This window comes from Xylocopa sonorina, chromosome 5 (assembly GCF_050948175.1).
Source record: "Xylocopa sonorina isolate GNS202 chromosome 5, iyXylSono1_principal, whole genome shotgun sequence".
Lineage (NCBI taxonomy): Eukaryota > Metazoa > Arthropoda > Insecta > Hymenoptera > Apidae > Xylocopa > Xylocopa sonorina.
In genome coordinates this window covers 11,321,759-11,347,708 of record NC_135197.1, presented here as the reverse complement: position 1 = coordinate 11,347,708, position 25,950 = coordinate 11,321,759, and the positions used below count along the sequence as shown (strand labels likewise).

General features: G+C 49.6%; 2 protein-coding genes across 2 annotated transcripts in view; both read right to left on the bottom strand.

Moving 5' to 3' along the window:
* LOC143423397 (uncharacterized) overlaps positions 1–20,917 on the bottom strand; it is a 37,926-nt gene extending 17,009 nt beyond the window's left edge. Inside the window, exon 1 of the mRNA XM_076894698.1 lies at positions 19,504–20,917. Within this exon, the coding sequence (XP_076750813.1) occupies positions 19,504–20,614 (1,111 nt within the window). The 5' untranslated portion in view covers positions 20,615–20,917. The remainder of the gene's footprint in view (positions 1–19,503) is intronic.
* The window catches only part of LOC143423394 (facilitated trehalose transporter Tret1), a 138,151-nt gene that overhangs the window by 32,111 nt on the left and 80,090 nt on the right, over positions 1–25,950 (bottom strand). The window lies entirely within an intron of this gene.

The window sequence follows — 25,950 nt, the reverse complement described above, 5'->3', positions numbered from 1 at the left end:
GGACATTAGCAGGTGTTTATTTCCAACAGAACGAGCGCGTTCTAGCTCGTCATGCAGCAGGCGCGCGTGTCCAATTTACGTGGAATGTACAGTCGAGCCGAGGGACGTCGTTTATCGCCCTTCGAATCATTTTCATTGGCTATATTCCTTTCTTTCTTCTGTCTCTCGTTTCGTATCTTTCGGGTCCAGGACATCTGCGGAGGGCGAGAATATTTTCTGTACGGGCCGTACGCCGATCTACAAATCTCTCGTCGCGCGAGCAACTTCGTTCCTCCGGGTTTCCTTGGAATGCGAGCTGAAACGTTTGTTGCCGGTGGCCGTGCGGCGGAACTACGAAATCTATGAGAACGTTTGCACGCGTTCTCCTCGTTTACCCTTTGAACTCCGCTGGATGGGGGTTGCCCGATGATCTATCGCGAGGTCATTAGAACCGTTATTCTGTTGTCGGGGCAATAGCGAACTCTGCATGCATCCTGATTGCCACGAGTATTTCAAACGCGTTCCGTGGTTATGAACCGAGTTCTCAAGCGGAATATCACTTTACCAATTTCAGAGTGGAATTCGAATTCAAATTCTTACTCGAATTCATTGAAGGACCTTCCCAACTCCTTTCCCTGTCTGGTACCTAGGCGATCTTTTCCTACGCTCTGTACCATTGGGGTGTTACTCTTTTCCACGACTCGGCAGTCCGCGAACGCAGTAAAGAGCAATGCGTAAGCATTCGTAAAGCGGCACGAGTAATTAGGTAATGACCCCTGAAGGATTGGAGCGCGGCCAACCGGCGGGCAACGTCTCGGGCTGATGACACCGACGACACGGTGATAAAAGATTTTCTTGTCCCCCGCGTGAATTACGATCCAACGCGGCCCAACTGCTTACTCTTTCCCGACTTCCACGCTCCTAATTGCCGCGCCACGACTAACGATACTCGCGTGTCCCACGACGTCACCCACCCCCGCCCCTTAACCCTCTTGCTGTTTCCATGTGCTTGTCCCCGTTCGCCGATCAACGCTTGGATTGTTGCCATGAGAACAACGCCACCTTCGTCGGGGCCATTAGCATAATGTTCGAACGCATGCGTTGGTATCGTTAGAAAATAGGGGCGAAGGGGGTGGATGCTTGTTTGCCGATTGACTTATCGCAAGAGATTCTTGAGAGAAACGATTATACGTTCCATTGTGGAATCGTAAAGAAGAAAGCTCACTGATTGATAATGTTTTTTAATAAGCAATTTAGCTTTATCGTAAAAAGTAAAGCGAACGAAGCCAAGGGAGAAACAGGGCGGCGCAGGATGGAAGGAAGGTTCGGTGGATCAGCGCGATGATCGATTAAGGGACTCGATGCTTTATTTGCATCATTGACGTCTAAATTGGACGCATGAATGGAGGTCGCCCGCGGCGAACAGGCTAACGGCACCATGCTCAAGCTCACGGGAGGAACAGCCATAGACCAGAGGCCGAGATAAGTCCTCAAACGCGCCGCCCGCGTGGCTATCTGCTCGTGATTCGAAGCAGAAGCCTCGTTCGTCCCCGGGACACTTCTGCTTATCGGTTGATGCACGAAAATGGCCGCCTCTGGTAGCTACGATCGCTAATCTGTCATCGGTACACGTTTCGACTAACAATTACCCCGAGGTACTCTGAATTTCAAAAATCGGGCTTCTGGTGTTCTTCCTACACCAGACTTTACTCCATCGAACGATGCATTTTCAACTTAATAACTGTTTTTCCAACTTATTCCACGATACGGTGGTCTCTTTTTTTGCCAGTTAAACACTGTCTTATATCAACCGTTGGTGCGTCAATGCAAACTCGATAAGCAAAACCCTCGTTTATCTACGTCAACGATTTTCTGATTTAAGAATTCATACACTCGCTCGTAAATCTCGCGTTAATATTCATCGTACGTACCACTAACGACGTTCTCGAAGAAAAAAAAAAAAACAGAAAAAATCACGTAATTTTCGCGAAGCACGTAACCAACTGGCGAGGAGTTCAAGGTAGGAAGAACGGTACGGCGACGCGGATTCGACTCTCCAACTTTGGTGTTACTTCACCGTTTGTCCGCTTTAGTCGTTCTCTCGCTCGGTCAACAGATTGCGGACTTAATCGGCCGTGAAAAGAGCAAATCGTTTCGCGCGATTATCCGCCGCATTGTTTCGAGCGGTCCCTCTCGCGTTCGTTCGTTCCTTCGAACGCAACCCCCATCGTTCGCTATTTATCCGCCCCTCCGGTTCCGCATCCAGCCGCGAGGAGCACAAGCCACCGTGTTTCACCGGGGACGGTGACGTTAATCGTTCGACGGTGAAAGGTGTAACCGATTCGTAACGGCCGTAAGATCCACGAGAGCGGCAGTAAATTCGAGGAACCGGCTGGATGCTCGCCGGAGCGGAGGGTGTCGTGCAACCCCCGAGAGGGTGCCGTTTAATTATTCTCCGAGAATCCGGCAATTTCCCGTTTTGCCGACCCCTTGCGACCCGCCTCGACACAGGTGGAGAAAACAGACACATCCGTGCAACGTCGAATAGACATCTTTTCAAGTAAATTTTTTATACTATTCAAAGGAACGCTTCTTCTTCTAGGACTTTCCAGGCTATTCTTCTCGTTTCGTATTACTTGGGGAGATCTTTGCGAGTAAAGGAGAATACATAGCAGGAGTAATGGTCACACGGAGTGTGTATAATTTTTTAAACACGCAGAACCGTTTCGGTCGGCGGACAAAGTCAGTGGAGATACGGTCGTGCCGTCCCGACAGGGTGAAGTTTAATTATCTTCCAGGAATTTAGTAATTTTCCATTTTACCGTACTTCCAGCCGCGCGCTGTTTCTCAGTTCGAAACGATATTGTTTGCCCCGTCGAGTCTCCTTGTCTTTTCGTAACGTGGTTTTCACCCTCTCTATCCCGACGTGCGACTCGACGTTTCGATATGCCGCGGAACACCGACGGGAGAAAACATAAAAGCGGCCAGACAAAGAAAAAGTGGACTAAAAAGGAGGAAAACATGTTCTCCAGCAGATTCCAGATAGCAGTACAAACAAGTATTATAAACGTCCAAGGGCGCCATTTAATTATTCCACAGGAATTCAGCAATTTCCCGTTTTATCACCGCGCAGTATCGCTCTCAACCTTCACGGAGGGTTTCTTCGAGAAAACAGGAAACGGCTGGCGGCATTTTCGTTCGAACCTATCGAGAGGGCGAGAGGTGGGTGTACGTAGCGAGCATCAACGCTTCCATGGTGGCATCGTTGCGACCACGGTTCGGAAAAGTGGTTTTTCCTACGACGCGGCACACAATAGCAGACTTTTGGCCGCGTAAAATAAATGGACCGATTTATGAACACCCCACCGGGAGCGTTCGCTTAATAAAATCTCAGCTATGCCGATAGATTTTCTTCGAGCATTCGGCTACTCCCCAATACTAAGAGGCTATCACTCGAGATGACTGTTGGATGCTGAGAAGCTCGGTTACGATCGAACGTTCCGACTCGATAGTTTTTTATAGCGGGCTTGTAGTGTACGTTGTACGACGCGCAAAGTGTTTTACGATGTCTGTCAAAATTGTTAAGAACATTTCCGTTCTATATTCACAAGTTGCTAGAAAAAATTGTACAGAACTATTTTCAACGTTTGTATGACATCTCACGAGCATAGAAAAGCACACAGGTCGACTCTTAGCGCATTCCCTCGTGACCCGTGCTAGGTTATAACACAACCTTCATTGCCACTGACGAATAGAACGTCGCGTCGCGACTGAATCGACCTTGTTCTTGTTCTGTCACAATTTCTCGTTACGTATTTATGACGAAACGTAGATTTTATTGAAGATCGACCATAATACATTCCAGTTTTTAATATAGCCTCATCACCTTTTTACGTGATGAACGTTGTATGCAGAAATGAACATCTTTACTTGGTCGATCAGTGTCCGCGGAAAGCTAACGATACACCACTTAATGGTCTACAAATATAAAATCCAAATATTTCCTCTCCGTAGCATAAAAAGAGAAACATCGTCTCCTCGGAAAAGCGCAAATATTTGCTTTCCAGATAATCGAATCGGAAAAAGTCCTCGATGTACAGAGATAAGGTCCCCGAAAAATAGACTCTGAAGTGGGAAAGCACATAATCAACTTTGGTCAAACAATGCGGTTGATTCAAGCGAATTGATAGCAAAATGAACGCGCGGAAAGTAAACGGATCGGTTTCTGAGCATTTGCAAATTTCTAGTTTACACAGTTCCGCTACCAGCCAATGATCGCAGTGTATTCACCCTTGAACGTCGTCCCTCTTTCCCTCTCTTTCGGGTTCCCCACCCTGTTCACGAACTTGTCTGACGCCAGCTACCGGTATACGCCACGAGCTAAGCTTCACCCCACTGGCGATCAACCATTTGTCACCAGGCCGCTGGATTTCCCATTTTCCGGCCGATTTCCCAGCAACGACACTGATATCGCCCCCCCCCCCCCTTCCCTTTCATCGCCTTCGCCACCCCACGCGCTGCTTCACCCTCGCCGTTCTCTGCCCTTCTCATCCTCAGGATCCCTCTACGTAATGTCTCCGCCCTCGATGTCACGCAGCTTTTCAGGATCCGACGAGTGAAATAGGATAGAACGAGACGATGATATGCCTATTTCGCTGCCATTCGCTGCTACTAACACGACACCAGAGTTATTCACACTGGAGGATCCCTGGATGCAGAAATTCATTTTCGCGGTACGCCTACGATTTTCAGCTCCTACGAGAAGGTGTGGATCGTTTGTTTTCCACGCGAATGCCATTATCATTGTCACCGTCGAAGAATCGATAAAATGTGTGCGGGTAGCCCCTCGACCTTCCTCAGGCAATCTCAGTTGAGGGAGTTTCTGACTTTTCTGAAAGGTTACCTCGCGAGTATTTCGAAACAGCGTATCTATAGGCGGTCAAGCTGTTTATAACAATGTGTAACTCTCGCAGATCTGAGATTAAAGTAAAAAAAGTGTAATCAATCATAATTTTTTCCCCTGACAAGCAAACAAAATTCTAGTCATAGAAGGTTACCGAAGCACTTTATGTTTTCAAGCAGAAACCTTGCGATCGACTCTAAGCAAATTTCCTTTTCCTTCCTCTCCCTTTTCTTGCCGCTGGTTTCGCCGCTAAAAGAGTTGGCGTTTTTCCGAGACGTTTTTCCGCGATCGGCCAAAGAAAATTTCCTTTCCCCCGTTTTGGCTTTTTGCGTCCCGTTTTTGCCCGTTCTTACCGCGACTTATTCGTATTCGAACAAACGAGCGTCTTTTTAACCGGAGGCAAACAGCCCGACACCTTTCTCCCCGAACCGTGACGTATCGGTAGCGAATCGTGAAATCGACTCGCGGAACCATTTGACCGCGTTATCGCCCCGCTATTACCCGATAGGAAAACATAATATCTGAGGGGGGAGAGCGCGCGCTCGCGCGCGGGGTAACGATCACGACACGGCATATCCGCGTAATGAGGATCGCGTGTGCACCCTTGCCCCCCGTGCGCCACGACGATGCTCGAGTATCGGCGCGGCTACTGAACGTTGCTACCAACATTTTCCTTGTCTTCCATCGGGCTGCCTTCTCTTCACCCCTTTCACCCAAAACCCACCCCTACTCGCAGCCAACGGCGTATCTCTTGCAATATCCGCTCTTTAAGGGTGAAACGCGATACCGCGCGCGCGGTTCGTTCGATATCTCGTTATAATGTGGCAACAGCTAACACTCGTTAACCCAGCCAGGGGGAACCTTGCTCTAGTTCAATCACGTAACAGTATCCGCGTCCTAATGCGCCTTCGAGTTTTGCTGCGATCCCAAAAACGAGTGACTCTTCTCTCGTCGGTTGTTGGTTACCCTTGTGAGAATACATCTCCGGAGAAATATAAATTATATCAAGCTTGCGATTCCGTGCGATGTCTAATCATCAAGTTGATACGATAGGATATTTATAACATGTAGGATCATTGTAATAGTCTAGCGGTAATTCATGGGCGACAAATTTGGAGGTGTGCGTGATGGCGCAGCGACAAGTAAGCGACGCTATCTCGTGATATCAATCGATTAAAGTTGATTTGCGACTGGGCATATTTCCCAGGGGTATACATTAGCTGTAATTACAAGATGTCGTTCAGAGCGGTCAGATGGCCGCGTCGCGCGAAATTTAACATTCACCGTGGCGCAACCTGTTTGCTACTTTCCGTATGCCGCGCCGCGGTTATCCCTACGGAGATAACCTTCTGTACAGATATCAGATACGTCGATAAAACGGTTGCAGGCGTGCGGCGAATGAACGTTGCCCCGGATTGGTGTCGTTAAAAATTTTGCAGCTCTTAACGACCTCAAATTACAAGCCACCAGCGATACTAGCGGCGGTGTCGTATCTGTCAGTTATCGTTAGCGACGAGACGTGGCCGCGAGATTCGCCGCGGTTTAATCAAGTTCGATTTTCCCTTTACGCGAAATGCGGATTATTCATTACGCTCGTGTACACGGCGACACGGATAAATCATGCCGGGGATCGCTCGTAAATCCGGATGTGCAATAATTATTAATTTTAATCGCGATACGCGCGATTACCGTTAATACGACGATTCATTACGGGTAATAGTTGGCCGGTAGTCGTGCGCGTCTCCCTTTTCTTTTTGTAATTAATTGCAACATTCTAAAGCGACCGAATAGGGGAAAACTTGGGAGTATAATACGAGCTGAAATATCTTTCCGTATTTATACTACTGTGTCTACGTATGTACGTATGTATACACCGGGTCTATACACCTTGCCGCGAGACGTGTGACTTATGAAGTATTCGTTATTCACTTGAACCGCACTTCAGCCGAGCCAGGTCGCTCGATTGCTCGTCCATAAGATGGAAGTAAGTAAGTAGACTGGTTAATGTAAGCGTAATGCACGAATAGTGCAGCTGCCTTTGCGGTGTTATAACCACGAGGATAAGAGAATCGTCAATTAATGGCTAACCCACTGTGCCCCGGTTGTTAGACGCCTTTGAGTCTGGTTACTGTCTCGGTTACAGTCTCGTGGAATTCTATCGACTACACTTTTCCCTATAAGCCTACTAAAAGTTAAGGGATGAACGAACTGCTGGATAACGCTCGTAGAACTGTCTAAACTGGCACGTATCAACTATGAATAGTAATTCCAGAAATTCGCTAATAAAACTCCCATTGATTACCTGGTACGTTTCCGCGAACAAATGAAATCAATTGGAACGTTGCTGGGTTCGGTAACTTGGTCTTAAAAATCGCCTCGGCTAGATTTCACGATTAGACGACAGGTTTGCTACGTGACCGACTCTTATCGTTTCTCGTAGGAGTGTCTAATTAAAAACTACGAAATGCCAGGCATTCACGTCCGGGGACCATTAATCTGGAGCAAACATGGCCGTTACGGACTCGCGTATCGGCTAAGCCTATCATGTCTAACCCTCGAATCACTTTTGGATCGATTAGCCCCTGGCTAAGTTCGCTATCATCGCCTTTATTACCGTGCATCGCATCTCTCAGAACATGCGTCTAAGTTTAGGTATGCGGATACTTCGATAGGGGTCTGACCCTTACCGATAAAAAGCGGTTGCAACGTGTGCTAGCGAGGAAACGCGCTAAGAATGTTTGCACGTGTCAAACGTATCCACTGGCTTTGCATTTCGTGTAAATAATTCGTAAAAACACGAGCGGAGGAATAGTAGGCGGTCGTTGAATCGTGAACCAGGGTTAGGAATGGGGATTGATGCGACGAGTTGGTAACGACACACCTGTTATCGATTACGTGGACGAAAGTTTGAGCATGCAACGTGCTCTTACGTCTTGGCCATTTCTGCCTACGCGTTCGGATGATCGATATCCCATTACGAGTGTCAGCCAAGGATGTGCCTGTTTCGAAGAAGAAATCAAATTCTATTTAGCTGCACAGATGCCAGGCTAGGTCTACCTACGCGATAACAAATAGACGCGGGATATTTAAATATTCAAGAAGTGAACTTTACAGTTTAGAAGATATAGACGCTACGTCGAACAATGAACAAGAGTGTGTAATAAGTGTGAGAAATAATTGCTATTCGCGATATTAAAAGGCGTTTTAATCGATCTCGAGCAATTTTGATCGCGGCGCGGTCACGCTGAATTCACGCGAACACGCGTATACGTTTAGTCTTCTCACGACGATGGGATAACATTCTATTCGCGCGACGTGGCATCGTTTGCTTCGTGAATTATATCGCGGAAGATAGCTTATTACGATTCGTGCTTACGTTTTACGGAAGTCTCCTGGGAAATTGCGAGTTATAGAAGGCTCTAACGTGTATCTAACGGTTCGCGGAGGGGTCTGGAGAAAATGAATCGTCGAGAATTCCCTATATCGGAGAGTCAACAATGGGCGCTAATAGGTCGTAGATCTTCGCGGTCTCGTTGCCGTACGACCGAAATATCCGCGCGAAATAACGGCGAGCCGGAAGTCGTTCGATCCCGGTCGAGATAGGATAGTTTGCATACTGCCGCCCGTGGACGCGGAGGCGAAAGGGGAAAAAAAAGCCGGGTTTCTTTGACGATCCGAGGCGACCCTGGCTTTTGTTTCACTTAGCACCTCCGCGCAGCGAGGAATTAGCACGGCCGTAAAGTTTCGTGGTAGGCGCAACCGCGAACGTTCGCCGCCTATATAGCGGCGTACGATTTGCATGCAGAACGAAAAATGAAACGAGAAAAAAGGATAAAAGGGGAGTGAGAGAAAGGCGAAGAACTGAATGAAAACGGGAGAGATCAGAGATGTAATGAGGGAGGGGGAAAAAAAAAAGGAGAGAGAAGAGGAAGCGGCACGAAGTAGCGGCAATTCACCAGGGACCGCCTAATTACATTAGAATAGGCGTATTCGAGCCCGAAAGGATGTTTCCTTGAAATCGACGCGTTTGCCGGGCCAATTTCACGATCGCTTCACGTCTTCATTCTGTCGCGTTCAGTCTGTTCGCGTCGCTCCTCGAGCGAAACCGCCTGTGCTTCGAGCACAGTGGCTATCTAACAAGGATCGGAGTGGCGAACGTGAAAAAGGGATGGGGAGGGATGGCTCTCTCGAACGGAAGTCCCGAATTCGAAACAATGGCGGGGCGAGGCGCGCGTGGTTTGACGCGAGCCACCGAAAAGGCTTTATGGCTCTATTCTACGTCATTCTTTCTTTACCCCTCGCTACGTTTGTCTCTGTTCGCGTTGCCCCTTACGTTTTCGTGTCCGCGTTCGAAGCTTTCCTTTTTCTCCCTTTCCGTTTCAACTCGGTTGTCCGTCGCCGTTCTGCGGTGTTCCACGGGCAGCCAGAGGCCGGCTTTTTCGTGCGTACACACTCGGCTACCATAGCCACCGACGGGCCGGGAGAAAGAGTAGCAGACGGTGGAGAGAGGCAAAAAGGAGCCGCGCCGCTGCTACGGGCATCTCGGCTCTGACAATCAGCTCTCGCTCCTGCCGAAAAATACGTGACACGCGAAAATCAATTTCAGCGGTGGTTGCATCGTCGCCCACCGCCCGTAAAACCTATTATAGGAAGATCCCACGTCTCTCGCTCGTTTCTTCCTACCACCGCGGCATCCAGAGTCGGCCCGCCTTTTTCTCCTCGGCAAGGGACAACCAGTCGGGACGGTGAGCGACGCTGACGATTCTGGATGATGGCCGTATTAAATTCCAATTTTACATTTGACGCGTGCACACGCGCGATAGGCTTCCCCCTGGATAGCCCACCGGATAGACCGATCAACCGATCGAACTAACGGAATTTCAAAAATTCATACCATCAGCTATTACGCCTCTTCTATGCAAGATCCACTTGCAATCCTCTCAGAGATCCACGCGAGACTCGCCTCGTCGTCGAGTTCTATGCAATAAACCTCGAAACCGTCCCAAGAAACGAATCACCAGGATCAGGCTACGTCGAAAGGAGGCAATAAAGCCGGAGCAGCGTGTTCAATAAAAATCGAGTGAATCGAAAGACCGTTCGTCTGGTAATCTGCGTGAAATTTATTTCTATTTGCCGTTGGAGGGTCGTCGATGATCGTCACCCCCTCTGTCCTAGGTTGGAAATCCCCGAACGGATCGCATCGTCGTCGTCGTGGTCGTGGTCGTCACGGGAGCGATTTTCCTCGGGCACGCGTCTCTCTAGCCCGTTTTGCGGCCACCGTGCACATCGGCTGGTACACAGGCGGAAGAGGGGTGCCGAGGGAAACACACGGGGTGGGCGATGGAACGAGCCGGAGTGATTATTGGACGCGGGGATCCACGGGCAAACTGAGACGGATCGATCGCATAAATCTCCCGAGCACGGCGTAATATAAAGCCGAAGGCGGCCGTGCAGACCCTGGGACGAGCCTCGAACGACTGGCATAAATACGACTTAGCGAGCCGCGCGATCTCCGGCCGACTAATTGAGAATTATTCGGCCGCAATAGCGTACCGAGACGCGGACGGGCTACCCCCGCTAATTTCGCTGAGTTATCGGTGGAAATCCTGCCCCGTGCCGAGGACGGAGGAACGCGCCGGGATTACGCGCTCGTACGCGATGGAATTGCTCGAACGTAACGCATCGCTGAATTACGTTTCGGCTGAAATTAGGAGACACTCGCTACGCTGGCTGCTGAGTGAATTTCTGATGAAATTCTACAATATCCGGGGAAATGCGGACGTTGCTGCTACGATGGTGGAGTATGTACATTTTGTGGAGTGAGACGTAGCTCTCTTTAGAAATTCGAAAAAATTACGATAAAATAATAAGACGAAGCTACCGGCTGATTCGCAAGAATTTTCCCAGAGATATAAACGTTCCGATAAGAAACTGTTGCGATAATGGGGAGCGGCACCCGGAAAAATAGTCGAATTACAATTTATTACTGCGCGCAAGCACGAAAGAGTTCACTGGACCGCAATACGTCGACGTAATTCATGAAATGAGAGTAAAGGGGAAATTGATATAATACGAGGTATCGACTGATTACAAGTTTCTTAAGAAACCGTGGAGGATACTTGGGAATTAATGTTTTCGTCGCATGAAGGACCGTTTAAGAAAGATTAAAAAAGGTCTCGCAGGGGTGGGACGAGGAAGTACTTTTAATTTCCAATAAAAGACGCAACGGGTTTCCGTACGCGCGATGTTTCACCCCTCCTTCGGTTCGGTTCAAATAATATCATTAACATCGATTTACGTCAAATTTGACAGGCCGTGACGTTTTATTACGTCTCTCTACCCAGTGATTTCGCTAGCATGTCAACTACCCCGTAATACAAAGTTGCGCGTACAGCGACACCGTCATAATTTCCAGACGAAATCGAGGGCTTCTTGCGTGCATTAATAGGCCGTTCGCGCGGAGATGAGTATACAGTCTCGTTGCTTCTGTTAAAAGTAGCACAACCTGTCCGTATATTACGCACGAAATGAATCGAATCCGCCATTATTTTCACAACTACACGCTACTGTGCCATCTGTCCACAGCAATTGCGTCCGGTGCCACGATTTTACTTGGTTATTGTCGCCGCTCAAGATACCCGCGGCATGTGTTTCTTTATCTATCCCCTTTTTCTTTGCGAAAGCGAAATGTATACTATGGAGATGTAAAACTAAAATAAATATCGAAAAACTAGCTTGTATAATGCTATGCATGATATCTATTCGAGTCACGAGTAACCGCACGAAAGGAAAGTGTAAGCAGACGCTTCTTTGGAAAGGAAGGAGGACAGCAGCGCGAAACAACATGCAACAGGACTCCTACTTTTGGTTAAGAGCGCAAGAATCAGCATGCACGTCAGGGTGCACGGGGCGAGTCGGGTGTCTTCGAAAAGGCAGCGCACACTTGTTCGAAAACCGACTGGTCACTTAACGCAGCGGGGGTGCCTGGTTGTCGAGTAAAAAGTTCTGCCGGCATCCGGAGTCTCTCCTCGTCTCTTTCTAACCCTCTAGCCGATGCGAGGGTGGGGCGACTGGTGTTTTGTTTGTTCGGCAAACTGTCACAACAACTCGAAACGAACGACCCACCCTCCTTTTTATCTTCCCTTCGTCTCCTTCTTTCTTTCCTCCTATTTCCTTCTTCGCCTAAACCTCGAGGATCCGGAAATTCGAGTGGCCCTTTAACGTGACTAATACGCGTCTCTCTCTATCTCTCTAGTCGCAGGGAAAAGAAGGCGCGTCACGTTCGAGGACCAATTCCACGGTCCTCAACTTCGTTTTGACTGGTCAAATAGCCTTTAGACCGCGAAACGACGCGAACAGAAGCCACGATTGTACGAAATGCGAATATATGGATTACTCGAAAAAATAATTTTATTAAACCTTCCTACGTTGATCGGAGAGTACAATTCCATTGACCACGATATAGAGACACCAAAAGTAACATCTCCATTAACACAAAGAAGTATACATTAGGTAGCTCCCGTTGCATCCCATAAAAATGTGTCGATATCTCTATACCTAGGCCAAGGGTTAGGTACGAAGAGACGAAGACCGTGCGAGGGACCACCCAAGCGAGCGGCACCACTCTCGCAACCCTTTTTTTTTCTCACCACCGGAGGATTCGGAAACTCGAGTATATATCCCTTTAACGCGGCTAACGGGTGTTTCTACCGAGCGCGAAAATAAAACAAGGTATCTCAACGGGCGTGTAGCAACCTTCGAGAGGCAACGAATCGACCTACCGAACGGCTCGATTTCGTTCATAGGCGAGAGCGCACACTTGTTAACCACGTTGAACCGTGGAGCGATTACGCAATGGCTACCGGTGAAACGGTGGCTAATGGGACTGGGAACGAACGCGCTCGATTACGCGTAAGCATTATGCTTAATTATAGAAACGTGCTGCATAGCGCGAGTACTTTCATCGGTTCGTTTGGTTCCACGTTAATCGTGATACAATGTCAGCCTCGTTGTTATGACTGATAATTTTAGCCGCGAGTGTGTCACGCGTCAAGAGCGACGCGGTGCTCCGCTTAATTACCGGGTTGATCGTTCGTCGTTGTAACGAGCGGTCACGTGGACGCGTGCCAATCGGAACGCGGCAGCGATAAACGGCTGTTGTGGAAAAAGAGGCCTAGGCTAATTGCCAACTATCAATTAATAAACGAATGATTACTTGGTATTACTGTCAGTTCGCGATGGCAGACTCTTTTGACGTATGATTGCTGGACCGATGGAAAGAGCATTTAATTTGAACGCTTATACGACATCATTATTCTAATGTACTATTACTCGAGCAGAGTGTTTCCTGGCAATACAAGTGTTTCCCTACTGAAAATATACGTAACATATCCGTCTATCCTACACGGTACTAAATCGATGTTGGACATTTTTTAGAGGAACTAACACAGGACAGAAGCTTTTAATCGTCCAAGTTAAACAGTTTAATGTAGCTCCACGATAAATCCTCTGCATATTCATATCCAATTCCGTTAAACGCCATTAAAGAAAACAACACCGAAAAAAGAGACATCTGGACTGACTCCGAGCGCGTACAGCGAGCTAGCAACTGCGTCCTCGTCCCGACAAACCTGTTATACACACTCCGATCGTTATCTGACAACGTGGTATCTTTTGTTCACGCTGTTCGATACGCGGCTTGCAGTTTAGAAGCCCGTCGTCGTCGTCGTAGTCGTCGTTACGGTCGATTGTACCGCGAGAACTGGGACCGGCATGAAAAAACGAGAAAATCCCGTAGCGAGATGCGAGCTGTTTACGATGCACGATGCGGTCGAGTTTGCGGGCTGTCACGCGTAGAAATCGCTAGAGCGGCCCGCCAAAGCCGCGTGCACCGGGTAAAAAAGCTCGCTTCGAGTGTTATATGCGTGCCTCGCGGACGACGCCGGAGCGCGAGAAAAAGAGGGTGAAAAAAGGAAGAAAAAATCGACTCGGTCGGGGCGGTAATTTGAGGTAAACACGAAAACGCGAAACGATCGCGCGAGCTGATGCAGGTAGCCAATAAAAACACGCAAAGTGGGTCTGGGGATGGCTGCGCGTCGGACAGACGGACGGACGGACGCAATTTGCCGATCGATTCCTCGTTTGCGAGTTAAACCAGCCGAATCGGCGTCGATTTAATGCGGCTTATTAATGATCGCGAAACGCAAGAGTACGCGCCTCTTCCCAGCGATCCTCAGTGGAATTAGAGGAAGTCTAGCCGATTCAGGAAATCCGATCGAGTTTTACGATATGCTTTTTGTTGGCTCGAAACAGACTGGAAGAGGAGATGTTTCAGATAGGAGTACTTATGTGCCGTGGTGTTTTAATAGAAGCGCTCTTGTTAGGGGGTGCTTGATGAGCTCGATGTTGCGCCTCTAAAAATGGAGATTACCAAGAGAATCGAGAAGTACGCGCGTACAGGACGATACCAAAACCGTGGTCGAAGTACAATTTTTCGATATCGTAATTTTATGCGACGGTATCGACGACTATTGCGAAGAAGACACTTCTCGAGTAACGAGATATCTCGACGTATACTTTGCACCACAGGATACCATGGGATCGAGAAAAAATTTGACCCACCTTCTGGAATCAGCCTGTATAGAAGCAGCCCTGATAATCGAGCCAAAGCTTTAACGAGCAGCACCAACACGCTACTCGCTCGAAAAAGTAATTAACAAGCCTTGGCATACACACCACAGAGAACCGTGTTTCGATACAATTCTCGAGGACGATGTTTTACCTGAACCAGACGGGCAATTCGAACGATTCCCTCCGTGGAAGAGAAACACAGGTAAGATAAGTGATAGCTGTCGTTGAAGAGGAAGACAGTCGGAGTGGGCCAAGCGCGACGAGTGCGCGTATCGTCAAGAATCTAACGATTAGGTACCCTTGCAAATCGATACCTGCCTCGGATTCCCGTACGGAGCATCGTCGAGGCTGGCCACAAGACGAACGGAGAGGCACGAACCAGCTGAGTGAAAGGGACGCGTCCACTCCGTGGGTAGACACGAAGGAGAAGCGGAGAAAGACGAGATAAGAATGCCGCGTAAGTATAGAGAGCATAATAATCAGAAGTAAATTGCGGATACGTGAGGCTACCGTGTTGTAGGGGGCCTCAGGCCTGGCTGACCGCGTCCCCCTGATCCTACGGTTCTTCTCTTATTCCGCCGATACACGACGACCCGATCCACGCACCAACTACTCTCTTCGCCCGTATACTTACGTACGTGTATAGATCTACCTGGAGATTTCTATAGATATCAAGGGATTGCGCAGATATACGTGTAGGCGATGGAACGTAGCACAGGACACGGGAGGTGTACGTATGATCGGGAATACCTAACCTACCGGTAATCTAATTTGAATCCCGAGGCCCAGGCCTGCCCGGTAATGGAACACGTATCGAATAATATTACGAGCGATTCGATTCGATATCATTTGTAATTCTGGTCCCGAGACCGCAAGCGGCCTCCGCTCAGAAGAAGGCAGCAGGACTGGCCTACCCGGACTGCCTGCTTGCCTGCCTGCCTGCCTGCCTGCCTGTCTGCCTGCCAGCTAGCCTGGCTCACGTGTGAACAACGCATTTTACGCGTATTCCGGGTGGCACGGGGTAAAGAAAGGAACGAATCGCGGCGCAGATCCCGCGCAAAAAGTTTCGCGCGGGCGCAGAGAACCCCCAGCAGACTGGGGAGTCCATCGGATGATGGAAATGATCAAATTCCACCGGGAGTCGGCATGTGGACGTGAGAAATTCGATTTCAACTGTTCCGTCGTAGATCGATTCACGCGACGTGGAAGGACATCGATTGAGAAATTAATTTGGGAAAAGTGTTCGACGTCTGGATTCGTTAATTTAGGTCAATTTTCAATACGCGTGCGGTGAATCGGGGAACCTCTAATGGTGCCGCGTAGCCGCTGCCCCTTTGCCTAATGTTAGCCCTTTTAAAGAACGTATCATAAATTGCGTAAAGCGAAGGCGCACCAGGTTTTATGCCACGTTGCCCGAGGCGAACGGTTCTCCTTCTGCTCCCTCGGCTTTCTCCGATCCTTCACTGGTCCGTAGACGCCCTTGCCCGTCGTTAAAAAGTGGTATTTCGGATGAAATATAAAATTGATAAAAGCTACGGGACCCTTCGACTCGGACAGACGTCTTTATTCCTAACGATTCTCTATTAAATAAAATACGACAACTAATTTTAATTTTTACACAAAAAAACTAGCTAACCTACTTTCTCTTCTGGTGAGATATTAATGAAAAATGTGTCACTGAAGCGAAAGAACATTGAAGATATTTAACAAAAAAATGTCCGATCATTTTCCCTAGGTCACATCGCTCCGCCAGGATCGCGGCAAATAAAAAGACAACGAAGACGTCCCTTTGTCGAACTGTTTCACATATTGGCGGCCGCCGTCGGAAGTGCTGGCTCGCGTTTTCTGTATCACGCTATATGCAAATGAGACATATGCTCTCGCCGCGCCACATAATAAATTACTCGTGTGGAGACGCGTCCGTGTATAGGTGGGCCTAAAATTACGTACTAGTCCTGCCAGGGACACACACGGACGGTCGAGGCCAGAACAGGCCGAAACGCGTGTAGAAACGTGGCACGGTTTTCGTGTGCGCCCTGCGACCATCCGCGTCTGCTCGTCTTACGGGATAATACCTACCCCTTGCGCGCCCCTTGAACGTAATGCCAAACTGTCCTTTCGTCGGCGAACGGAGTTCCTTTTAATATTTTCTCCGCTCCTTCTTTTTCCCTTCCTCCTCATCCTCCTCCTCCTTCACCAAAGCAGTATCTGCTCTGTGTTGTTCTTGGTAAAATGTTTTTTCTTCCTACGCCATTTCCACCGCTACCGTTTCGCAGTCGAAAAGGGTAATTGGACGAGGAACGGAAGCGCGGTATGAAAATGATGGACGACGTCTTGATGCCCGAAGAATCCGTCCGCCTAAGGTAGCGGCGGTGTTTCCTTGTCATTATCGCGCCACCAGCGTGACAAAGAATATTGAAATCTCCGAGAAGAACGTTTGCTTCTTCAACTGGCCGTGTTTAACGCGTTACGTTTTCTCCTTATCCTCGCCGGTTGGAAAACGAGCAACTGGATAGTAGGTATCTTAATGCCGTGTCTCTTATTATTCCCATGCCATCGTCGTGAGTCACGGAAGATAAAAGATGTTACGCTCCCAAGGATAGGAAAATTCGAACGCTTGTCCAGCACGTATACGGTCGGTGGAATTGCTTGGTAAAGCAGGCAATAAGAGTTTCGGAAGTGTCTCGAAATCCGCTTTCGGGCCACCCCCGAAGAAGGAACTCGTTGTTTACGCGGCCAGGTTTTCGGGAGAAAAGGGGGGAAAAAAAAAGGAGAATCGTTTCCTTTCCTCGGACAAACACAGCGGCGGTCGCGCAGCGTGGAGCCGTGGGGTTGTAAAACAATTTGCCGAGGCTATTGTAAACAATCGACGATCACGAGGTTATGGTCGTCCGAGGGGTTTTAACGGAGCAGCAACGAGAAGAGAGGCAAAGCCCGCAATTCTATGTTTCATAAACCTTTAATTTTACGATGATTATTGCGGGCCTCCTGTTTCTTCTTCGACGATTTTAATCCTGGCAACGATGCCAAATTCAATTTGCAGGGACCCCATAGGTCTCGTGGGTCTCTGTTACGGAAAACTGGGTTTTACGATTTCACGTCTCCGTTATGACAGAAAAAGCGAGAGAAAGAGAGAGAGATAGAGAGAGGGAGAGAGAAAATGGGAGACAGTCGGAAAAGGGGCTTGTGTGTTTGCGCGCGTCTACGCTCCCTGGGTTTTTACTGCTGCAGGTAATTGGATTAAAGAAACACACCGGGAGAGATTACAGAGAACCGAACGGTCTCTCTGTTTGCGCTATCGATTTTGGAGGATATCGGTAAATCCAATTTTTTAGAGTTAGCCCGCAACGAAGCCCTTGGACCCGAGCATTCTTGCGTTTATTGCGTCTTTGGTGAAATTATAATTCCATTAGAACCTGGAGGGCCTCAATGAAGCGTACCGACGATTAAGTAGGGATGGAGATTTTACGACCCACCATTTTTCCCTGACGTTCGTGACCCTTTACGACTGCACCACCAAACGTAATCAAGAATGAATTTAATTCAGAGAAGAATCACTCGAGTCCATTTGAGCAACTCGAAATCGAAGGGGAGGATACTTAAATGTTTTATGCGACAGATTTTTAAAATCCGACTACTGCAGCGACAGAAGTTGGTATTAGGTGTTACGCTGTTAAACGTAAACAGATGCGCTTCGAGCTCGATTTACTCCTTTCGTCTACCAACCCCTTCAACTAGCCGACCGATTTATCCGTCTCTTTGAGGCGAACGAAACCGCGCGAGACAATTCAGTTCCGTTTAGCAAGGAATAAACAACTATCGGTATCGTCATCAATGACGCGGGCCAAGTTAGCGTACGATGCGTTCCATTAAGCTTGTCCCTCGCGTACCATCAATCCTGCCCGCGCCAAGATTAATACTTCCGCGCTTTGGATCGACGCATAGAATGAACACCAAGCCCGGGAGTATATCGACTGCCACAGTAAGAACGAGCAAACGAGTCGGAGTCATGGTGAAAAATGTCATCGTCGTTCAATTACGGCGCATCTCGTAACAGGCGGCACGAGCAGTCACTAATATTAGTAGCGTTCGCAGAAGCGTGCTTCTGGAAAGCAACACTTGGTACGCGGCCCTGCGACGCTCGTACTCCCGTTCCTTGTCCCTAAATACATATTGTAACCGAATATACGTACTACCGCGCGTACTACCTAACGAAGAGACGTCCCGACTGGGTCGCGTCTAAGCGTCGTTAATTAGGGGAATATCAGGGAAAAGGAGCGATCAAAGTTTCGAACGTTCGAACGAGGATAACGAGTTAGCGGACTCGCGTGTCGTTGCACGGGGACTGTCGCAGATGGGTGACGAATAGATGAAGACTTCACGTTATACCGTCGTGGTGTAATCAACTGTTTTCTCGAGGCTGAGAACGCATTACGACAGACTGATGGGGATATTATGTCGTTTGCGCGGCTTCCAAGTGACAACGATAAGGTGATTAATATTTTTTTGGCCAGCTGTTTGTAAAACGAGACCGTGGAAGGCAACGAGCAGGAAATTCGATGGTTCCAATAACGCGATGGATTCAATTGATCGTGCGCCGTTCGAAACAATAATATCGTGGTATAGGTGGGATATCGGCAAGAGGATGTCGAGAGTGTACGGCGCTCATCGACGTCTGCCGAGAACATCAATCAAAATTAAGCCCTGCATTCATCGATGATACCACGATGGGAGCACAAAAGCGAGGCTCCACCATTAATAAAGAAACTGTCCATTCGATTCTATTAAGAGTCGTTCGCTCGACACGGGTTCGCGTGTGTGAACGAATCGCGGTTGGTATTGTTTCACCGGTTACAACGCGATATCGCGACGTTCCACACAATGCGACTGAAATACGATACACGTAATCAGTTGCTCCGTGGTGTTTCCACGATCGTTTCTAATTTCTCTGTCTGAATATGCAACTTCTTAACGTCTTCGTAAGCGCTCACCTTGACTGTGCTCGCCTGCGTCGAAGGTTTTGCTGGTCATCTGAAACAGAGCGTCCAGAGGACTTCCTTGCCCGGTGGTTCTTTTTCCGTGGTGTCCGCTCTGGGAGCTGTGCTGTTGCGACGTTTTCCTCTTGAACTGTTGCTGTTGTTGTTGCTGTTGCAACGCCGGATGGTGCAAGCCGGGGTGCATACCGTGATGCAAACTGTGATGGTGGTGGGCCAGGGGATCCGGGCTTCCGGAATCGGAGACGGAACTCCTTCCGGACGAGGACGAACTGCTTAGAGGCGGTTCGCTGATGGAGCCCGACATAGAAGCGAGAGACATACCCATCAAAGATAGATCTCTGGCCGCTGTGGAATGGTTGTGATGGTGGTGGTGCAAGTGATGTTGATGGTGCGGTTGTTGTTGCTGTTGGTGAAGATGATGACGGTGATGGTGGTTCAGATTCGACTCAACCGTGTCCCACGGTCGCACGATTTTCGCCTTGGGTCTGTGCGATAGAATATCCAGTATACTGAAAGACTTGACTCCTCGCTCGTTCGTGTCTCGGTCCCTATCGTCCTCCTCGTCGGAGTGCTGCATCTGAACCATCTTCAGACGTTTCAAGGGCTTGAAATAATCGTCCGTGGCACCGGCTGTCGTGGCACCGTTACTGCTAGTCCTACTGTTCACTTCCTCGTCGTCCTCTTCGTCCTCCTCATCGTCCCTCAACGTGGTCACGGAATCACCTCCGCTGCTCTCGTGGGCACGTAATCCCCGGCCGTTCGACATCCTATAATCGCCACTGCGGGAGTAACTGTCCTCGTCGTCGATCACAGAATCTCTCGGGTAACTCCTCCGCGGACTCAGTCGGTCCACGTACTCCTCTCTGGATTGAGACAGTCTCTCGTCTTCTTCCGTGGTAGGCGCGACGACAACCAGGGGCAGAGGACTCGGACAACCCACGGAGATCTCGTCCTCGTCGTCCTGAACGTCACCGCGACCGGGAGAACCTCTGCAAGGTGTCCGTCGGTGGGCAGGTGATCCCAGGCAGCCCGGCGTCGTCGCGTTGGAAGACACCGTCGTCGACGGCGACATCGTGTACGATTCTGTCATTTCCGTGGTGCACATCCCCGTTGGACGATCGCCGGCTCTCCGCGACGAGGTCGATTCTCGAATGCGACGAACAGAGGCGGCGAATCACGGTGACAAGATCGATCGAAACGAGAGTCAACAGTCTTTACGGCTGCGCCCGTACACGAAACGACAACATTCACCGATATTCGTCAGTCACGATCCGTGGACACTGGAATTCTGTTCAGCACTTTGCCGCATTTTACCACTTTCTAACCGTACACTGTGTTCTCCATCGAAGTCGACCAATTTCACTCAGACCGATCGGTCTTCTTCGATCGAACGAGTCATCCCGCGTTTGTGTTACGAACGAACACAAGTCAGCGCGCTCGACTTTTCCACGCAGTTTCTATCGTCAACGATACACCGTCATCGTAAACTGTCTTTGATCGTCTCTAGTCATCGTTCGGACAATCTGACGACTCCCGCTGCATCTTCCGTCGTTGAGAATCTGTCATCCTCCCGATAACGTCCTACTTCCCACGAACGATTCTCACTCGCAGCGAGACCAGTCACAAAACAGAGCAGCCCAACGATACGCAAACGTTCGTTCAAGTTTAAAGGATCATCGAAGAACCACCGTCCGCGCAGTCTGCCATTTCGTACCTTTAATCCTCAACCTCGATCCTCGTCCGGTTCGCTTCGAAACAGAGCCAAAGCTTTTCGGTATGCGTCACCAGAAAAAAATTTCACACGCGCGACGGTATCACGGGTCCGAGTCGCACAACAGTTGGTAGAGTCCGTTGGTACCGTTGGCAGACGATCGCATGTCGAACGTCGGGCGCGGTAGACGCGTACGAAACGTCAATACGTGGATGGTAAACGAGCTACGAGATTTCGAGGCTCGCTATCAGACCAGGCCAAGCCAGTGACTCGAAATGGTACGGGGACGGGGATCTCGGGCCGGTGTTCCTGCAGGGGCAGGCGCTGTACTCTCGACCGCCTCGAAACCGACCGTTGGAGGGAGACACGCTCGTTCGAATCCCCTACTATGTCTGGCCCGTTTCTGCACCACCTCTACCGATGGGACGTGCCTGTCTGATCGTGTATAGGCGGTCTCAGGGTTAGTCCTGCCTATCCAAACCCCCGTTCAGACTTAACCGTGGCCCCTTAGACACGGCAAAATGACGCTGCCCCGATGGAATTTTTACGAGACGTACTTAACGTCCTGTGGCGCTGCTCGACCGGCCTCGACGTACCCGGCCCTTTCGTCCTTCCTTCCCTCTTTCTCCTCACTCCTCTTTCGCCGCTTCGTCCGCGAGCCGAGGCTGTCTTCTTCGTTCTTTCCGTACAAACGCGTCAGGTCTTCTCCTTTCTTTCTTTCTTTCGTACTATCCCTCCTCCTTTGTCTCTCCTCTTCCCAACGTACGTCGAGAGCCGGCCACGAACGTGGGATTGACCCTCCACGACGAAAAGCTCGCCTAACGAGGCCCACCGTGATTTCATCCCACCCGGGCGATTCCTAGGTTCCGCTCGAACGCCGCTACGTGGACTTATCGCGGCGCTCCTCGAGAAAAACCTGGAATTTCGAATTTTACGTCCTGCCTGATGTTCCCAGCGATGATTGTGTTGTTCTTCTGGATGTTTCGCGTGTTGATATGGATTTTTGCCACGCGGTCTCTGACCCGAGGTGGCCTCTATCGCTATTACGTTATTATTATTACGAATTCTGTGCAAAGTGCTCGTCACACGGGACCGTAATGGCACCGCAATCGTGTTCCATTTGAGACATCGGTAATATACCTTTGCGTAGACGCATACGGTGTTCTCTACGCGGTAAAAAGAACCGGGCAAAAACTCGGAATCGTCGGAGAAGGAATTCATTTCTGTAAAGCTGACCTTGGCGATCGAACTTGGCTCGTAGTTGCTTTTTCTGTGGAGCTTCGCTCCGATCGTGGACTCGTTCTCGATCTCGATTACGATTCACCGATCGATCGAGACAAGCGGAAGTGACCCGCGATGCTCGATGGCGAACATGTTTCCGGAATCGTTCGGACCAATCGTCGTGTAAGGTCGAGCGTTGCGCGGGAAAAAAATGCTCGACCGAATGACGTCGTTTCGACCACCGCTCGTCCGGAACGGGTCTAGAATGGTACCTCGCGACTATTACATACAGACTATTATCCGCGATCAGTGCTGAGAATCGATTCACTCCGGCATGTAATTGTAGCAATCTGGTCGACAACTAGCACCCGACACGACACGAAAATATCCATCGGGCTTCTTGCGGGAGATGATCGAATTTTGCCCCCTTACTCGCTTCACAGTTCACTAGAGAGACCCTGTACTTTTTGCTCGCTCCCCTTCTTTCTCTCGATAGTCTATCTTGGGTACAGTTTCGCGACGTTAAGTCTCGCGGAAGAGGGAACAAATTCTAAACGAATTTTCACGTCGATTTTCCACTGTCACCAAATGTAATTCAGATACGTAGATAAGTGAAGTTTAAAATCCTTTCGTTTCACAGTCCTCGCGAATAAATTGTATCGTTTAAGCTCCATACGTGTGTCTAAGTTTGCAGAACGAAGGAAGGCTGTGCCGATGGTCCAAAATCACATCTAACGGACAACGAAATCGGAATTGGCCCCGATTTAGTAAGGACCAAGATGGGACCGAAGCAAAGGTAGAGAGATCCTGCAGTTGGATCAGCAAAGGCAGCAAACCGAACGGCGGTTCACCCGGCCCTTTTTCTTCTCGTCTCTCCGGCCTTCCCGTCGGCTTTTCTATCCCGATACAAAGAGGCGCGAGCGAGCCTAATTATTATGATAGCTCGCCACTGGATTCTGTCGGTCCCTTTGATCTACCGCCGTTTAGCATGATCCCCCGATATTTAGGTAGGGCCCATTGTGTCCTGCCGGGTGGTAGGGGCACCTCGTGCAGCGAATCGTTATGGTGGGGCGGTCAGAGGACCACGAACTTGGAACGGTCCTCTCTCTGGGACCGGGGACACGATAAACTATTTATCAATGAGAGGTTTTTTCAGTGAAATTTACACTTTCCTTAAGGCTTCTTTTCCCCACCTTCGACCTTTCTTCCGTGGACCACACGCGTGCGAACAAGGAAGCCTCGTAAAGTAAAGCCTGAATCGAAGAACCTCGTGTTTTCCAAGATAAAACGATTCCGTATTTTTCGAATAAGGGTATCCTTCTACCGATTGTCGGAGTTGTAACACGAACGACAGATTTCCAACAGGATGCGTACCAACGATTCGATGAAGAAATGACAGGAGACGACAATTGTCCGGGTGGATAATTTGCAACGTGGCGGAAGGGATCGCGAAGAATCGTCCGTTGGACAGAGCTTCGGCGAGCACTAGCTCTAATGAAAGGTTATTTATGCGCTAACAATCCGCCGGCCGGCTGGCTTTGGATACGCGCGGTCTATGCACGTTTAATTCGTTAGACGAATAAATAAGCGACTATGGAGCGACATTTCGCAACATGTTCGAATGTTTCGCGTTTCTTGCCTCGACTTTCCTTCGCCACGGATTCGTGACATTTATGGGAATGTTAGCGGGTCGACGCGGACGTTCCCCGTATTCTGAACCAGTCCGTGGTTCGAATATCAACGCGAACGTCGATTCGTCTTTCCATCCTCGATCTCTGAACAACGTTTCTTTTCCTATCGGTAGAACGGAGATCCGTGTCTAATTAACGCCTCGTGCAACTTAATAAGTCGTTAAGTACGTGAAACGAGGTGGGTTCGCAACTACCGATAAAATTACCATCACCACTACCATCGAGGGCCACTGGGAGCGTACGAGAAAAAAGTATACGTAGCGCGAGACGTCCCGCAGCAAGGGAAAAATGAGTTTGCATCGGATCTACGTTTAACGGAATACCGCACACAGTGCTGGCAGCCGTGCGGATAAAGCGACGTGACGAGCACTAATAACTATCCGGTACGCCGTCATTCTTATCGAATCGTTCCATCGAAACTGAGGTTCTCTCTTTCAGCTGATATAATGGACACCTATACTTAGCAGTAATTGCCGCGTGCATCTCGTCGTAATAACGAACCGGAGGATAACTCGCGGTGCCTACGGGCGGAGGAGCGCTTGTTTGCTTGGCCTTCCCTCGAGACCTTGCCTCTTTTCCAAATCAAACAGAATTCGAAGGAACCATTCTACTTTCCTTTTTGCTCTCCATCATCTGCATACGATGATGCACGCGCGAGGAGTCCGTGTGTTATCTTAGAGCGTCACAGTCGTGAATCGTCCATCCGATTCCAGACTGATGGTAACGATGTTTCAAACGTTCATCGACAGCACTGAAATATTCTATCTACCATCGTAGGAGGAAACGTCGCTACCCGCACAGAGAATCTTCTTCGTTGTTGCAAGTGCACGACGAACAAGAGGGATAGAAGGGAGACGCGCGAAGGGCTCCACCCGTGAATAACATTAATCTAAATATTGTTCGTTCTGTGGGCGCGAGGCTTGGCCTTAATCAAAGGCGTCGAACGTCGCAGCGTGACGACGCCCGCTAATAATGTGTATACGACGTCTTCGCCGCGCGCTATCGACCCGTTCCATCACGTTCTGTGTCCTCTCCGCGTTAGACGCGATACGTGTACTTAGCCATAATTGACGAGAGCCGGGGACGGAGTCACGCGAGCTCACTCTCCGACAGCAGTTTAACGTGGCTCTGGCGCATGTGCGCTCTCTTTCGTAGCACCGTTTCTCGTTCCCTCCGAATCGCCGTCGCTGTCGTTCGAAAGGGGGTAGGGAGCCTATCTATTTTCCCCTTCCTGCGTAGCCCCGGCATGTATACTCACGAGCAGCGGAACGCGGCTCACCGAATTAACCCCACTCGCGACCGCTCGTACAGCCCTCAACACGCCCTCGTCCGTCTGCTCGTCTCTCTCTTGTTCAAGGTTATCCTGCCTGTTCCTGGTACCACCACCCTCGTGCGCTCGTTCAGCACCGTGCCGCTTCCGTTCCAGTCCACGCCCCTGCCACGTTCCGATTGGCGAACGCACTTCGACGCGCCGCGACGCTGATACCCGGGGCCGATTTATATCTCGCGGATGCCCGCCACCGTCACCACCGCCCGCCATCCCTCTACGTCGCGAAATTTTTATGTCCAACAGGGGTTGCGCGAACGCCGCTACCCCGCCCTTACTCTATCTCTCTCTCTCTCTCTCTCTCTCTCTCTCTTCCCCCGGCCGCGCGTTCCCTCATTTTTCTCATCTACGCGAGACTTCTGCCTCCGGCGAAATTACGTGGCCGGGCTCTGATTTAACGAGCTTCCCTCCTGGACTGCTGATGGATCTGTCTCCGCGGACGACACGCGTGCGGTGGGTACGAACCAAGAGCTGAACGGAAGGAAGGGCGA